This window comes from Sus scrofa, chromosome 18, assembly GCF_054392235.1.
Source record: "Sus scrofa isolate SSC_HxYL_T2T_F1_AM1 chromosome 18, Sscrofa_HxYL_maternal_Yorkshire_Landrace_v2.0, whole genome shotgun sequence".
In the NCBI taxonomy this organism is placed as follows: Eukaryota; Metazoa; Chordata; class Mammalia; order Artiodactyla; family Suidae; genus Sus; species Sus scrofa.
This window is the reverse complement of record NC_139400.1, coordinates 12159617-12176974: the sequence shown is the minus strand read 5'-3', so window position 1 is coordinate 12176974 and position 17358 is coordinate 12159617. Positions and strand designations below refer to the sequence as shown.

At 55.5% G+C, this 17358-nt stretch overlaps 1 protein-coding gene across 9 annotated transcripts in view; it reads left to right on the top strand.

The window, feature by feature from the left end:
* DPP6 (dipeptidyl peptidase like 6) overlaps nt 1–17358 on the top strand; it is a 1001611-nt gene that overhangs the window by 912709 nt on the left and 71544 nt on the right. For all 9 annotated transcript variants that reach the window (XM_085005071.1, XM_085005073.1, XM_021079151.2 and 6 more), the window contains 3 exons: nt 630–784; nt 2118–2215; nt 16354–16477. In XM_085005071.1, coding sequence (XP_084861197.1) covers nt 630–784; nt 2118–2215; nt 16354–16477 — 377 coding nt within the window. The remainder of the gene's footprint in view (nt 1–629; nt 785–2117; nt 2216–16353; nt 16478–17358) is intronic.

Sequence of the window (17358 nt, the reverse complement as noted above, 5' to 3'; positions counted from 1 at the left end):
GAGAATTGCCGTCTCCATTTCAGCCCCATTGAGGACAACGCCACGCTGCGTCCCTGGGGCAGGGCGGGGAACGGCATCCTTCGCTTTGGGTGCCGAGTCTGCCGGCCTCGGAACGCCATCCCCTCCCCCACCGCTGGGGAGTCAGTGCGCAGGCGCCACCCTTCGGCGCCCCTGCAAGGAGCTTTTCAGGGACTCAACCTCCAACACGCTTGACCTCTTCGCTTGGTTCAGCCTGGATGTCCTCTGCTTCAGAGTGAATTGATCCCCCGGTTCTGTTTCTCTGACCGTCTTAAAATTGTCACCCACAACCGTACCATAAAAAGTCAATTCGGGAAGCCCTTGTCGGGCTCATTGTGCCCAAATTTGTGCCCAAAGGGGGCGGGGGGTTTCCAGGCAATTAGCCCCTGTTCGGCCCGGGCCGTGGTTGATGGGGTTGAGTGACTGGCTTCCTTGCTGGACTCTGCTGGTCAGCGCCTTCCTCTGGAAGGAAGGCCTGTCCCGGGCTCTGGGCCGCCTCCAGGGACGTTGCAGAGATGCAGGTCCCCAGGGCGCGGGGTTTCCTGCGCAGCTCGCCTGCCGCCCGCTCCACTCCCGCAGGTCCTCAGTTCTCTGCTTTCTTGTTTCCCTAGAGGAGATCTTGAAGTCCTATGTCGCCCACTGGTGGTCGCCTGACGGCACTCGGCTCGCCTACGCCACCATCAACGACTCCCGCGTGCCGGTCATGGAGCTCCCCACCTACACCGGCTCCATCTACCCTGCGGTGAAGCCCTACCACTACCCCAAGGTAGGCGGCCGCCGAGGGCCGGTCTCTGCCCTGCTCCTCGGCGCCCCCTCCCGGCCGGCTCAGAACGTGGCGCTGAGACAAGAGCAGAGGCGTCATGAATTCTCCCCATCACGCGGCGTGAAATTCCCATCTTGTCTCAGTTGAAGTTGTCAGTGGGTACTTAGTTTTGAGTAATAGAACTACTCTTAATCCTTTGTCTAAGCTTCATCGGGACCAAAATGCGTGGCCTCCTGTGTGATTGGTCACCCAGAAACTCAGGCTGCCCACTCCGGGGCACTCTCTCTCCTCTGGCCCTTTTTAAAGAATTTGGCTTCTGGGAGGTCAGAGGGGCCATGTCTGCCCAGCTCTGGGTCTGGGCTGTTTTGTGCTTGGTCGTGTTCTGACCCATACTGTTTCTTCCCAGACCAGTTTGTTGGCACAAAAAGCCCGCAGAACTGCAAGGCGGCAGCAGTGGGTGGGGACAGGGAGCCAAGCCTGGCCTTGTACACAGATTACAGCGTCTTGGCATGAAGGGAGAGCCTGATGCCAAACCCTCTGCTCCTGCTTGGAGAGAGGCTGGTGTCTGAGGCCATGGACACGGCTCTGCCCCCTCCCGCCTGGTGGCAGAGTCCCTGCTTCTGCCCAGTCTGCCTCCGAAGGGCCCCTCCAGCCTCCACCAGTGAGCCCCGAGCCCGGGCTTCCCAGGCCGTCAGAGCCCAAGCTCATGCCTCCTGCCGTGTACACCAGCAAGATGGGCCCACCTGCCCTCAGGCCTTGGGGGTTCGTGTTCCAATAGAAAGTCAACCTATTCTGGCAACAGCATTCAGATGCGCCCCCACCCCACCCCCGCTTCCGAATCGGAGGCGAGAACTAGTGACCCGTCTGTCCCCGGCCTGTGTGATTTCCTCCTCTGAGGCGGGATGGTGGGGGGAGGAGTGAGGGCCACAGCTGCCCACCCCTGCCAGGCTGGGGCTTGTTCCCGGGAGGCGGAGCCAGGGTGAGGACTGCCTGCACCCCAGGGGGAGCCAGCTGATACCCCGTCCCCCATCAGCGCCCCCCATCCTGGCATCACCTCCAGGAACCTCCTCCAGTTTCCTCTCCCCTCCTGGTCCACAAGGGGCGAGTGCTCGCTGGGCGTCAGTGGCCTGGGGGTGGAGGAGTGAGAAGGGAAGGCCGAGTGGCCGGGTCACCTCTGTCCTGACGTCTGTGCTCATGATCTGCCCTCGACGGGCTTTGCTCCTGGCCGCTGAGCTCCAGCCCCGGAGACCAGCCCATGAAGCTCCTGGAAGGCCTGGCACCCGGGCCCGTCCTGGGGGAGGTGCTCACTCATGCCTCTGTCCCTTTTCCCTCCCAGGCTGGATGTGAAAACCCCAGCATCTCCCTGCACGTCATCGGCCTAAATGGACCCACGCACGACCTGGAAATGATGCCGCCGGTGGACCCGCGAATGAGGTTTGCTTCCTTCCCCCATGATGATAAGGCGGCAGCGACGAGATGGGGTTCCCTTCGCGTGGCCTCTTTAGGCTCAGACTGATTTTCCCCCCAAGTTCAAGATCCAAGGAAGCGGTACCTTTTCCAAGGTTGTCCTCACTGCTTTATGGTTTGGTTTTCTGGGACAGGAGCACCAGTCAACCAGTGCTGCTCTTTCTTACCTTACATCCGGCAGGCTGGGCATGGGGGGCGGGGCTGGCCAGCTGCATGTGCCTGGTGGGCACACTGCCTGGCACCCGGCCGACGGTGGAGGCCGCCCCTCAGATAAACAGACACAGTCTTTCCGGGAAAGTCCACGTCATCGGGCTTTCTGTCAGTGGAGCCCCGTTTCCAAGCACGATTTAGAGCGTCACGGCCTCTGCCAGCTCCAGGAGCTGAGGGGTGGATCCTGTTTCCAGAAACAGGATTGCCGGGGTTGGCAGGACGTATTGACAGAGCTCATCCTGTTGTTAGCGGCTGGTTTGGGTGCATTTTATTTTCTGATCAAAATAACTGGGTCAGATCTATCTCAGTGCCGTGATCTGAGCATCCGTTTCATTTGGTCCCCATGTTCAGGCAGCTTGGGGACCGGTTATGCTCCGAGTCCACTGGTACCAGCCTTAAACCTCTGTCTGCTGAGAACATCCATGGAGACTAGAAGGGGACTGCATGGCACCAGGGCCCGCTCGTTACCGGTTCTGCAAGTCCATGTGGGCCCAGCGGGACCGGGGGGCTCCACTCTGAGACTCAGCAAATACCCACCCCCGTTTTGCCCTAACTCTAGCCTCGGTCTTCACTGTTGAGTTACAGTGGCTTCTGGCAGCTTCTAGAAGGGCAGGAGCTGTGGCCTCGGCTGCTCTCACTCCTTCACAGGCCCAGCTCAGGGACAGATACCCAGCACCCGGTTCCAGTGGCTGGGATGTGCCAGCTTCTGGGGCGGGTTCCGCTGCATCTTTGTGGGACCATCTGCCCAAGGTTCTTTCAGCTCTTCCTTCTGCAGCGAAGTGCCGAGGGCTGTGAGGGCCTCAGCCAGACAGGCCAAGTGCAGGGCTCCCTGCCACCTCTCCCTCCCTGCCCTGGAGCGGCCTCCACGCCCTGGCGCGGGCAGCCGAGCCCAAGGCCTGCCTCTCAGTCAGCCCTTCCTGGGGGAGCAGAACCTGAATCCGTGCTGGTCGGGAAGTCAGATCAGCGTGGCTGGTAGGAGTTGCGCTGCAGCAGGAGAAAGCGCCCAGTTCCGGCTTTGTCTCCCCTCCCGAAGACCCACCTGGCTGATTGTTTGCCTCTAGCCCCCTCCCTGCCAAGCCTCCTGGGGCCTGGTCCAGCAAACCCTCCGAATTAATATGGAACGTCACCTGGAAAATTTAAGCCATCTGTTTGAGTTAATTGAAAATCTCGTGGAGTCAATTTGGTGATGCTGTTTCCACAGGCTTGATTAGCTTCAAGGACAATGAAAAATTAGTCAGGGCTTTTGCTGTTCAGACGCAGCCTCCGGGCTTCTGCGTCTCCGATCTCCTGAGCTAAGTGCGAGGATGCTGTTCCCACGCCGTGCACACGGCAGTGTGGTTGTGTCACGCTTGCTCATCGCCGCCCCTGTCACCCCCTTGGGATTTCTCAAAGTGAGCACAGGTCTATCAGAGCCGCCGGTTCCGGAGCCTTTGTTATTTGCATCCTTTAGGCTGAGAGTTTCGCGTGAATGGTGGTTACGATGCAGCGGAGGGACAGGCCTTGAGCAAACTGTTCCAAGCGGTGAGGACTGCAGGTGTGAGCAGGGCGTGGGAGAGAGACCCCCGGTCGGAGGCGTCCTCAGCCCAGCCCTGCCCGCCTTCGGGCCAGGGGACTCCGTGCTGTGGGGCCACCCTCTGTGTTGTGGACTCAGGCAGCCTCCTGGCCTCCACCTGCTGGAGCCCCCGTGATGTCAGAGATGCCCCAGGCTGCAAACCATAGGTTCCGAATGAAGGTACTCACTCGAGCCGCCTATCTGGGTTCAAAGCCCAGGTCAGCAATCTTGGGCAAGTTACTCTTCTCCTGCTTCGTTCTGCTTCCTCATCTGCAAATTACAGATAGCTGTTAGGAGTGAAAAGGTTTGGAGTTCCCGTCATGGCGCAGGGGTTCACGAATCCGACTAGGAACCATGAGGTTGCGGGTTTGATCCCTGGCCTTGCTCTGTGGGTTAAGGATCCAGCGTGGCTGTGAGCTGTGGTGTAGGTCACAGACGCGGCTTGAATCCTGCATTGCTGTGGTTGTGGTGTAGGCCAGTGGCTACAGCTCCAATTCGACCCCTAGCCTGGGAACCTCTATATGCCTCAGGAGCGGCCCTAGAAAAGGCAAAAAAAAGAGCGAAAAGGTTTGCTCTTGTGGGTGGTCGTGAAAGTCCAGCAAGATGAGGGACAGAGCCCAGGGCTGTCCTCCCGTCTCCCAGCCATAAACGGATCCCACCTGTGGGCCAGCAACGCGCACCTTTGGAACTCAGCCCTGCTCAGCCCTCAGACCCCCAGGGCCCCTTCTCACGGTCCGCCGACGTCACCCCTTAAATGGTCAGACGGTGATTCTCGGGCAAAGTAAATGAGCACGCGTGGCAGGTTTTATGAACTCGTTAGTGAATAAGGGAACCAGTGAGATACTAGAACCAGTCCAAAGGCCATTGGAGAAGCTCCGTGTATGTGGACAGTCTGACAAAGTCTGGGGGTTGTGGATCCCCAGGCCCCTAAACTGCGACCTTGGGGGTACCCGAACCCCAGTGTGCGCTGTCCACCCACTAGAGTTGCCCAGGCCATCGACAGCCAAGCCCAGGGTTGCACAGGCATGATGCCCAGAGGTGGCCTCTGCTCTTTACAAGGCTCAGACCCCAAACGGAGCTCAATCAAAACAGAATCCCTGGTTCCTCCTACAAACCTGCCCCGGCCGCCCTCCCATCTCTGTTCAGGCAGCAGCATCTTCTGGTGCTCAGGCCCTGCCTCCCGCTGTGCCGCCTGCAGGATCGTTCTCCCGGCATCGCCAGCATCCACAGCACCTCCCCTGTCCGTCCCCCGCCCCCGGCCGCCAGCCAGGCCCTCTCTGCTGCACCCCTGTCCCCAACCCCCAAATCCCCTTCAACAGTGTCAATCACTGCCCCCTCTGCTCAGAACTCCCTGTGGTTTCCTGTTTCTCTCAGAGTAAAAGCCAGCCATCCTACAATGGCCTAAAAGCCCAAAGGCCCTGCCAACCTCTGTCCCGTGTGCCATACCCTTCTCAAGCCAGCTGGGCTCACCCTTGTCAGGGCCTTGGCGCTTCTGGAAAGTTCCTCCCACACGGGCCAGAGTCAGCCCGCAGGTCCTGGCTCAGTTCCCCTCTCTCCTCGCTCTGGCTTCCTTCACAGGACTCATCCCAGCGGGATACTCGACTCGCTTTCTCTCCTGTGTCCCTGCCCCGCCCGTCACCTAAAAGGCCACGTCCGTGACGCAGGGGTTTTGTCTGCTTCCTGCGAAGCCCGATCTCCGGTTCTGGATCAGAACTTGGTCACGGTGCAAACTCAGTGCCCCTTTGCCAAATGGGTACGTAGACTTAGAATTAGCCAGGAAGGAGCTCCCATCGTGGCTCAGCAGGCTCAGGACCCGACGTTGTCTCTCTGAGGATTTGGGTTCGCCTTGCTCAGTGGGTTAAGGACCCAGTGTTGCCACAAGCTGTGGCATAGGTCACAGATGCGGCTCAGATCCCGCGTGGCTATCTGTGGCTGTGGTGTAGGCCGGCAGCTGCAGCTCTAGTTCGATCCCTGGCCTGGAAACTTCTATATGCCACAGATGTGGCCATTTAAAAAATAGGAGAAGGAGCGCCCATTGTGGCTCAGTATGAACGAACCTGACTGGTATCCATGAGGATGTGGGTTTGATCCCTGGCCTCACTCAGCAGGTTAAGGATCCGGCATTGCCATAAGCTGTGGTGTAGGTCTCAGAAGCAGCTCAGATCTCACGTTGCTGTGGCTGTGGTGTAGGCCAGCAGCTATAGCTCTGATTAGACCCCTAGCCTGGGAACCTCCATATGCCTCGGGTGTGGCCCTTAAAGGACAAAAAGACGAAGGAGGGAAGGAAGGAAGAGAATTAGCAGGACCAGGAGAGCAGGTGAGGTTTCCAAGGTTGGCAGCGGCAGGACAGACATAAACCAGAGGGGCTGGTGGAGGAGGTGTGTTTGCAGGCTCCTGGGCGCCTCTCTGGGCCCATAAAAGCCTGTTTCCAGTGCCAGGAGAACCTCTTTCCTGCCTGCAGGCAGAAGGGGGGCAGGTTCTTTTGGGTTTGCTGCTTCATAACTGCCTGCAGCTCAAAGTGACTTTTATGTCAAAATGGCATGTCTGGGGTGCCACAGTCTGGTGTTTTTTTAACACTAAAGGAACGAATCTAGAAAAGGCAGAGACAGCTGTTGCTGGGTCTTTGGGCTGAGTGACAGGTGGTCGGCCGTGTATCCGTGCCAACTCCTGCTTCTTCGGTCTGCTCCTGAAACCTGCAGGCACGGCCCTTTCCTTCTCAGTGGGTTGTGTGTCTGACGGCTGCTTCCAGGAATCCCTGCACACACGGAGGCGGCAGCCACCCTACCTCCACCGCCCCATCACTGGAGGACGAAAGCCCACACGGCCGCAGTATGGACGGTGGCCTCACCTGGGGGGAGCACCATACTGAGGGGTAACCCCGTGAGAAAAAAAAAACTCTGGGCTTTGCCAGGGAAAGGCTCCAACTAGAAAGTCTGTTGTAATACCGAGAGCGATCCCATCTCAGAAACCTGTGTCATCTCAAAATCAAACAGAAACCTGTTGTCTTACATGGGGTAGAGAGGAGTTTCCCCAGGCTGGGCTGACTCTTTGGAGGAAAGTGTCCACCGTGGTTGGCGGGTTCCCAGGAGAAGCTGTAAGGGGTGCATTCCCCCCTGGGGGGGACGCTTGCCAGGTTGTGGGCCAAAGAGGTGACACGATGGAAATGGACTTCAAAAAACGACTTGTCTCAAGGTCACGTCGTTCTTGTGTTTTGCAACGTGCAACGTGCCCGCAGGTGTTCCTGTCCAGCCGTGAGCCTGCTCCCAGGGCCTCTCAGATGGGGAGGCAGGCCCTTCCGCACGGGCAGCGTTTGGTAGTTGGTGTCGTTACAGTTTGCTCCGTGATGCCTTCTATTAAAGAGCGTCATTTGATAAAAAACCTCTCTCTCGGAGTGTTTTTGCTCCAGCTTAATCCACGGAAGGAGCATCACTGGGAAATGCCAGCGTTTGTCGCAGGCTCTTTATTTCACGAGATCAGCGGGCCTTTGGCTCCCTTGGCCTTGATTGGCACACAGCTGTCAGAACCTTTGCCAGAATTTGAAAAACCAAGAAGTGACACGGTACATTAATCCCTGTGAGGGAGACAGCGCTCTATTAATATTTTACGGCAAACAAATGGACGAATGAAAAATTCATACACTGCTCCTCGGGAAGAGTCACTGTCTTTTGATTTGAAGGCACGTTTGGCTGGAGAGTCGGGAAAAGGCTGTAATATTTTTCCAGCCAAGCTGTGCTTTTCAACAAGTGCGGGTCCCACGTGCTGCAGGGCCTGGCACAGCCCCGCTTCCGCCCATCAGGACGGGCCTCACTGTGCACGGACGTCTGTGGTTCCCTGTCTCCCCACAAACTGAGCCCCCCGAAAACCGGGCCCTGGGTACATCTGCACCCCCAGCACCAGCAACCGCGTCCACTGCGTGCTGAGCCCTGCGGACGGAGCGCTCTTTGAAAGAGTAAAGGGATTTAGGGGCAGAAAGCGCTTCAGAACAAAGCAAACGGCAATCGCATTTCTTCCAGGAATCTTTGCTTCCTGTGAAACCGCATCGGGCTCTTTTTAAAATGCAGTTTCTAAGTCCTCAGGATACGATAGATCTGTTGTCTGTACCTCACTTCCTCTTGACTTCGAATCCATCCTTGTGTGTTTCAAAGCCCAGCTCCAGCTCGCCTTCCTAAATCCGCCTGCTTCACAGCCCGTTGTCTCCTCGCCTTTAACTGCGGCCGATTTCTCTTTCTCCTCCAGCACCTTCTCTGCCTACCGGCGTGTGTATTCACTCAGAGGACACGCTGAGTGAGGGCAGAGGTGGAGACAGAGCATGGACGCGCCCTCCTGTGGGCGCCCCGTCCCCACCAGCATCACTCAGCTCACCTGGTTTGCTGGTCCTCAAACTGGGACCTCAGTGGAGCCACCTGGGGGCCTCCTTAAACCAGACGCCCCCCCCCCCCACCGGAGTTTACATTCAGTGAGTCTGCGGTGATGCCTGGGAAACTGTATTTCCATCCCGCCCCCCAGGCGCTGCTGGGCTGGGGACCTGAGAACCACTGACCCCCGGTAACTGAATGCTGGGTGCAGAGGCCGTTTCCCCTCCAGGGCCGGGCACTTGGCAGGTTTGCACGGACACCCGGTGTCATGACTTCTCTCTGGACAGGCCCCTCCGCCCTGAGCGTGGGTGACCACAGGCGGCCTGCCCCCTCGCTGTGGCCAGGCCACGCACAGGTGGACGACACAGGTATCTAAGGGGCTGGGTTTTCAACCAGACCCATCCTTCCTCACCCCTGCTTCCAGTCTTCTAGAAACGGGGTGAAGCCTTTCCTGCTGTCTCAGTTAGTATGGGTATGTTCCTTCATAATAATCACGATTACATTTCTGGAGGGAGAAGACAAAGAAATGTGATAAGCCCACCGACTTAAATCGGAAACTTGGAACCTCCATATGCCACGGGAGCGGCCCAAGAAATGGCAAAACTGGTACAGCCACTATGGAGAAGAGTTTGGAGATACCTTAGAAATCTATACATAGAACTTCCATATGACCCCTCAATCCCACTCTTGGGCATCTATCCGGCCAAAACTCTACTTAAAAGAGACACGTGCACCCGCATGTTCATTGCAGCACTATTCACAATAGCCAGGACATGGAAACAACCCAAATGTCCATCGACAGATGATTGGATTCGGAAGATGTGGTATATATACACAATGGAATACTCCTCAGCCGTAAAAAAGGATGACATAATGCCATTTGCAGCAACATGGATGGAACTGGAGAATCTCATCCTGAGTGAAATGAGCCAGAAAGACAAAGACAAATACCATATGATATCACTTATAACAGGAATCTAATATCCAGCACAAATGAACATCTCCTCAGAAAAGAAAATCATGGACTTGGAAAATAGACTTGTGGCTGCCTGATGGGAGGGGGAGGGAGTGGGAGGGATCGGGAGCCTGGGCTTATCAGACCCAACTTAGAATAGATTTACAAGGAGATCCTGCTGAATAGCATTGAGAACTATGTCTAGATACTCATGTTGCAACAGAAGAAAGGGTGGGGGAAAAAACTGTAACTGCAATGTATACATGTAAGGATAACCTGACCCCCTTGCTGTACAGTGGGAAAATAAAAAAAAAAAAAAGAAAAAAAAAGAAAAAAGAAAAAAGAAAGAAAGCTCTGAACACTGACCCAGGAGGTGCACCCAGGAGGAGCTTTTATCTTCAGTTACCTTCTTCTTATGTGCAAAGGCATCTCTGTGTTATAGAAAATAATAATCTCTTAGAGTTCCCATCGTGGCTCAGTGGTTAACGAACCCAGCTGGGATCCATGGGGCGATCCCTGACCTCACTCAGTGGGTAAGGATCTGGCATTACTGTGAGCTGTGGGATGGGTCAAAGATGAGGCTCGGATCTCATGCGGCTGTAACTGTGGCTGTGGTGTAGGCCAGCAGCTGTAGCTCCAGGTTGGCCCCTAGCCTGGGAACCTCCATGTGCCCTAAAAAGACAAAAGATAAAAAAGAAAAAAAAAATCTCTTGCCATCCCCTTACTCACTATAGGCATTTTGACAGATTTTCTTTTGAAATTGTTTTTCCCTAGAAATGCACACTCATTCTTTGCGTGTTTGGTTTTTAATGTCTGTCATTTTCCCAGCACAGCTTATTAAGTGTTCTTTTCCCCACCAATCTGGGATAACACTTGTATGAAATATTCTTATATATGATGGAAAAGAATATAAAAATATATACATGTATGACTGAGCCACTTTGCTGTACAGCAGAAATTGGCACAACATTGTAAATCAACTAGGTTTTAATTTAAAAAAAATCTCAGATAAACGATTCTGCTCTAACATAGACCACGGTCATGGAAGGCAGTCCATCACTTGTAAACCCACTCCCTGTTAGGTGAGTAAAAATCTCTACTGTGGAGTTCCCGGTGTGGCTTAGCAGTTAATAAACCTGACTAGCATCCAAGAGGACACAGGTTCGATCCCTAACCTCGCTCAGTGGGTTAAGGATCTGGCGTTGCCGTGAGCTGTGGTGTAGGTCACAGACCCGTCTTGGATCTTGCATTGCTGTGGCTGTGGCTGTGGCTGTGGTGTGGGCCAGCAGCTACAGCTCTGATTTGAACCCTAGCCTGGGAACCTCCATATGCTGCAGGTGCAGCCCTGAAAAGCAAAAAAAAAAAAAAAAAAAAAAAAAAAAAAATCCCTACTGTATCATTAATAACTGTTGATATAAATTGCGTCCAATTAACCTTCCTTTTTAAAACCATCTTGGCCATTTTTGTCCATTTCTTTTTACATGTGAACTTTAGAGTTATTTTATTAGATGCCTCCCCCCTCAGAAAAGAAACTCATTGGTTTTCCTCCTGGAATGAAATTCATTCCTTCAGAAAATGTTATGCATTGACTATGTCTGAGGCACAGGGCAAGGCGCTGAAGGAACAGAAAGCCTGTGGTGTGACGTCTGCCCTCGTGAGGCTGAGAGAGAATCAGTTCAGGTCTCCCCAAACCCATCACGGTTCTTTTTTTCTTTTTTTCTTTTTTTTTTTAGGGCTGCACCTGCAGCATATGGAGGTTCCCAGGCTAGGGGTCGAATCTGAGCTGCAGCTGCTGGCTACACCACAGCCACAGCACTAGTTCCCAGCCGCGTCTGCGACCTACACCACAGCTCACGGCAACACTGGAGCCTTAACCTACTGAGCGAGGCCAGGATGGAACCCACATCCTCATGGATACTAGTTGGTTTCATTACCGCTGAGCCACCGCGGGAACTCCTTGAGTTGCTTTTAGTATAGAGTATATTCAAGTAGAAGAGAAGCTTTAAACAGGAAGGTATCAATTGTTAAAGACACATTGAAGTATTAAATATCATTAAGACCCAGAGCAGCAGAGAAATTTCAGATCAGCCTAAATTTGTATCATTTCTCAAAACTTCATTCCTTATCACTGGATTGTTGTGGCCTTTCCTTTTCCATGATCTCTGATTCCGTCAGGTGGTTTTAGGTGTTTCGTTACTTTCCCTGGACTTTGGAGAATGCTGTAACCCACACGCCCGTGTTTGCAGTGTTGCAGGCGTCCCTTTGGCTGTGTCTCCCGAGATCTCGTCCCTTCGCGTTGCTCTGCTTCCTCCACCAGGAGCGCTTAGGACTCAGCCGTGAGGACCCCCTGCCGTTCGCTGGGTTCCTCTGTGACGCCTTCTGGGGGGGCTTCCCTGATTTTCCTCAATTTCCCTGGATGCCGTCTCTCCTGTCTTCAATTTCAGCTCTTTGCAGCCTCCTCTCACCCCTCTGCCCCATCCTGTGTGTTGACGGCTTCGTCCTCCTGTTTTTAGTGTGATTTGCCTTCTCCTCTTCACGGACTGCCCTTCCCAGACCCCACCCTGGAAGGAGCACCCCCCCCCCCATGTGGCATCGGGCCACCGCAGGTGTGACAGCTCTGTCCACTCCCCTCCCTGCCCTCAGGGGCCGGCTGAACCCTTCCTGGGAATGCGGGAACTCGCCGTCGAAGCCGCAGCACCTGCCTGGTCCTCTGCTGGGCGAGGCTGAGCGTCCCCTCGGCCTTCCTGAGAGCTCTTCAGTGACACCCTAAGTCAGCGGGTAGCCATGGAAAATTACGATCCTCTGTAACACCGAGGCGGTAAAGGTTTGGCTTCCCAGATTCCTGCCTATAAAAGCCCAGGGTTTCTGAGGATCAGAAAAGGGGGCAGGAAGAGGGCTTCCTTCAGCTCCTCACCGGCTGGTTTCCGTGGTGAAGCAAACTCAGGCATCCGAAGTTCATCCGCCTCCGTCTCTTACAGCCGGAGGCTTTCAGCGTTCGTTTTGAGTGATGCTGGACTTTTCGTCTCTTTGCGTATTTAACACAGAGTTGGCCAAGGCAGACATGGCCGTGTGCTCAGTGTCACGAACCCACGTGGAGTCCTTGCTTGATGAGTCTGTGCTGGGGGCGGGGGGGGGGGGCACACAGCCCCTCCCTGAACAGTCGGCAGTGACCTGGCACAGGCCTGGGCTGGGTCCTCGACACAAGCCTTAGCATCAGCGTCCGCTCCGTTTTTCCTGCATGTGACCATTCAACTCACGGCTTTGAAAGCAGGGAAGATGGAAGATACGCTAGGACCTGGGAGACCTTTTTTTATTCTACTTAAAGACTTCCGCTCAGGGCCAGCGTCTCTAAATGGACACCTGTCTTCTCTTGCTTTCCCCTAACCTGTGATGTTAGAGAAGAGTGTCGTTCCACCCAAAGCATCACTTCTCGGCGAGGACCTGGACTCCTCCTTGAAATACTGCAAGCGCGCCTTTGAAATGGGCTTATTCCTGGTGACGCCTTATCTTTGGGGGCTGTCTTGAGTATTTTGGGGTGTTTTTTTTTTTTTTTTTTTGTCTTTTTGCCTTTTCTAAGGCCACTCCCGCGGCATAGGGAGGTTCCCAGGCTCGGGGTCGAATCAGAGCTGTAGCCACCAGCCTACACCAGAGCCACAGCAACTCGGGATCTGAGCCACATCTGCGACCTAGACCACAGCTCACGGCAACGCTGGATCCTTCACCCACAGAGCAAGGCCAGGGATCGAACCCGCAACCTCATGGCTTCTAGTCAGATTCGTTTCCGCTGCGCCATGACGGGAACGCCTGTCTTGAGTTTTTCAAACGACCACCAAGGGTGGTCATGGATGCCATTTGCAGAACTAGGAGCCATCGACGAGAGATGAGATGTCACTCTACAGGTAATGAGACCTGAGCGTGATGTTCTGAAGGCCACTCGGAAGAGGTCCCCAAGCTGCTGGATGAAGGGTGACGAGATGGGATACCTGCCTAGAGGCCAGGAAGCATCACCGCCTCTCCGCGAGGTGATGATGTCATCTTTCCGGAGTCCTCTGTGATTTTTATTGTCTCATGAGTTTAAAAAAAAAAAAAAAAAAAACCTCTCGTTATATTTCATCACCATGAGAGCCTCTAAAGGCGCTGTAAGATTTTTGTGAATTTCCCATGGGACAGATGGAGCTGGGCGTGCACTTCTGTATGGTGTCATGTACCGTTGTTGGAGCAAAGCTCCTCCAGCCTCCGAGGGCGGCCGCATCCCACCCCTTCTTCCAGGTGATGCTCCACAGCCCAGCAAAGGAGCCGCAGCACCAGGCAGGTGGGGCCACGTGTAACCGTCCCAACATGCAGTACAGTTACTTTTTTCTTTGTACAACGTGTCTCCTGTGACAAATTCGGAAAGTGAAAAAAGGGGAGCACGACTGCTGCACGTGTGGTCCCCGGGCAGGTGCTTGCACGTCTGGAAAGTGGCAGATCTCCGCACAGGGAGGTCCTGACCCCCTCCGCCCGCCCTTTCCGGGCACAACCTGAAAGGGGAACGGCAAGGTGTTCATTGATCACACAGTTGTGTTGGTGCTGCCGACCCAGCCCCACCCCTGTGCCATCCTCACAGCTCCGTGACCCACTGGTGTGATTCACTCTGGGATGCCACCAAGGCGTTTATTCCCAAAAGGAGACGTTTGAAGTCATCTCCTTACTTCAGTTACAGTGGAAATTTGAGAGTAGTATGTGGTCACTGGTGGTCTTGCTCTCAACCTTTAGTCCGGCTCCCCTGCATCCTCCATGTTCACATGTGTGTGTGTGTGTGTGTGTGTGTGTGTGTGTGTGTGCGCACACGCGCGCATCACCCAATTGTAGCAAGAATCCTGTCAGGTCATTTTAGACAGAATCCCCCATCCTCAAAGTCTGGTGGCCTTTCTCAGCCCCACCCTTCTCCAGGGGATGTGTGGCCACCTGGCCTGCCTTCAGAATCCCGTGGTCAGTCTCACCCGAACCCCCTTGTCCCTGCTGTTTCCTCTTGGCAGTCGTCCATCCACTGCCCCGCCCTTCTCCCCACGTTTCCTGGCTGCATTCGAAGTCGAGCCCCTCTCTCTCCCCCTGCAAATCGCCATTGTTTGTGGCCTCACTCCAGTTGCAGTAGCACTGGATAAAGTCAGCCTTACCTTTGAAACAAATGCCAAAACACTTTTGTCTTTCATATTCGGCCTAAAGGATGCTAGCACAGAAGAACACCGTGAAAACTAGAAGGAGGCAAAGAATGAAGGAAACAACAGGGTCCCTCTTAATTAGTATGGAGGCCCTGGGAAAAAACCGTCATCCCTGGAGGCTGGCTGGCTTTGTCTTCCTTGATTTCACTGATGAAATATATTTAGTGCAGTTTGTCACTGGGACCCCACATCACACCTTGACCAGACCGGCTGCATCACACCTCCCCACTTGGTCCAAAAACAAGACTTAACTCAGGTCTTCGCTCAGGCCCTCAGCTTCCCGGCTCTCTTCAGTGTGCGTCCGACAGGGACCAGAGACCATTTATGACATGATTAAAAATTAAAGATGTTACCTGCGCAGCAGGGCTGGGCACAGACCTGAGTTATTTTGAAGGCGCAAAGCTGAACACGTGTTTCATGCATGCAGTCATTCAGGCAGATGGCCCCGTCCCATTGTTATAAACGTGGCTCCGAGCTTCCAGGCAGTGAAACGGCAGCAAAACAGGGTCCACAGAGAAGCCACTAGAAGGATGCGTTACTTCCCAAGCAGGGGCCGCAAGAGCACAGGGTGAGAAGGCAGATCCTGTAAACACCCGGGCCCAGGATCCCCGGGGCCTCTGGGCTTGCGGAGCAGACAGTGTGAACAGACACAGCCGCATTTCAGAAAACCACAGAAACGGAGAAGGTAGAAAGCACACAGGTCAGGCTGCGCCCGGCGACCCTCCAGCCGCCGCCTCCATGAAGCCACGAGGACTGGGATGCGATCTGGGCCCTGCTCGCCCTGCGGGAGCCCGTGGCCTGGGTCTGAGGCCTGGACTTGCTCTCGACGTGGGTTAAATGGGTAGAGGCAGATCTGAGGACGGGAGGGCAAGCAATTTGGTCTCCTGGCTGGTGGAAGCCTGGCTCAAAGCACCTGGTTGTGCAGGCCTTTCTGTTGACGGTAACTACCGGACGCACTGGCGCTCTTTCCAGGGTCACGGAGTGTCGGCAGCTGTGCTGTGTCTTAGTGATAAGGGATCTGGTCAGACCACGCCATCATCACCCTGAACCTGCCGTCTCATTGCAGACAGAGCCGGGACAGGTGGCAGGACCCGTGTTCTCGGGCCTCTAGAACAGCCATGGAGTCAGCCAAGGATATTCCTTGTGTGCAGTTATTCTCTTGGCGTCGCCTTTTTCCTCCTGTGCACCTTTTTTCCCCCTAAAAATCCCATTGGGAGGGCTCTGGGTAACTGCATTAATTCCCAGAAGCTCCAGTAGCCCCCTGCTAAGTAGGGGGCAGCCTGGAACACGGTGGGGCTTTGGGTTTGGGTAAAAGCAGGTGTAATATGCAGAATGTCAAACAAGTCCTCTGGGGCCACCAGCCAGTTTCCCTAATTAGCTCGGGAATGTCCCTGGGGATCAGACTTTCCAGAAAAGGGAAAGGAGCACAGAGGCGTCCTCAGCTCCGGGGGGAAGGGGGAGGGGGAAGTTATGCATTCAGCAGCCCCCCTACCTTCTCCAAGCCCTTCCTCACTCTGGCTCTGTTGGCCTCTGGAGACCCCCTGGTGGCTTCAGTCACATGGAGTCGTGCGGCTGCCTGGACTGTGGTGTGCAAGCAGGGTCAGCAGACAGTGTCACCAGAGGGGCAGGGCCCAGGGCCATCCTCCTGGGGGGGCGGGGAGGGACCGCTGGTGCAGGTGCACGCCTCTGGGGGGAGGGGCAGCTTGAGAACCGCGTTCCGGCCTGCTGATTCCAGGCCAGGCCCTGCTGGGCTTCCCCCGGAGCCCCAGCCGTGACCAGCGCCGGGCGGGCGTGCCCGGTCCCGCCTCGCGCTCACTGCGCTCTGTTTCCAGGGAATACTACATCACCATGGTGAAGTGGGCCACCAGCACCAAGGTCGCCGTGAACTGGCTGAGCCGGGCGCAGAACGTGTCCATCCTGACCCTCTGCGACGCCACCACCGGCGTCTGCACCAAGGTACGGGGTCGGGGGTCGGGGGGTCGGGGGGCGCCGAGTAGGGGGATGCCCTGAAGTCAGCTCTGGGCCCCATGCTCGCGGCTGGTCCAGGCCCTGCCTGCGTCCAGCTCTCTGCTTGGGTGCCACCTTGTGGACGGATTGAGAACTGCCGCAGGCTCAGGGCTAACCCCTGGCGCACAGCTCCCAGGCGGGTCCCTTCCCTTTCTCCTCCCTCACCTCTGCATGGCACACGAGCCTGCTCCTCATCTTCTGCCTGACACTCGGAGAGGGAGCCCAGGACCCCAGGATGCAGCACTGCAGCCCTGCCTGCCCATTTCAGCCCCTCTGTCCCCCATCAACCAGAGCCAGCCTGAGGGTGGCACCAGCAGGTCTCCTGGTGTTGGTCAGTGAAACTGATTCATAAACCCAGGCAGGTCTTTCAGAAACTCTTTTTTGGCCCTAAATTTTATTTCCCAGCTGAAAGAAAAAAAGCTGTGCTGTGACTTGGGAGAGGCCCCCAAACAGTAGCCCCCCATCCCCCTGCCAGCCGCAGAGCACAAGGACGGTTTTGAGGCGAATGGTAGCGAGCTGTCTCTGAAACCAGTGTCCTCAGGTGGGCCCGTGATTTACTGAATCTTTCCTATAATTGAGAGATCCCAGGTTATTCTGCTGGGAGGGGAGGAGAGAGTGGACACTCAGCCAGGAATTCTCACAGCCCACGTCCTCTCGCACCCCGTGCCGCTGGTCTGGGGAGGGGCTGCGGTGAGACCGTCCTGCCAGTGGTCCTCCGATAAGGGCGCCCCCATCTGGGAGCAGCGCAGGCACACGGGTGGCATCGAGGGGCCGCCTAGCAGTTCTTGGTGGTCTGGTCTGGTCTGGTCTGGTCTGGTCTGGTGTGGTCT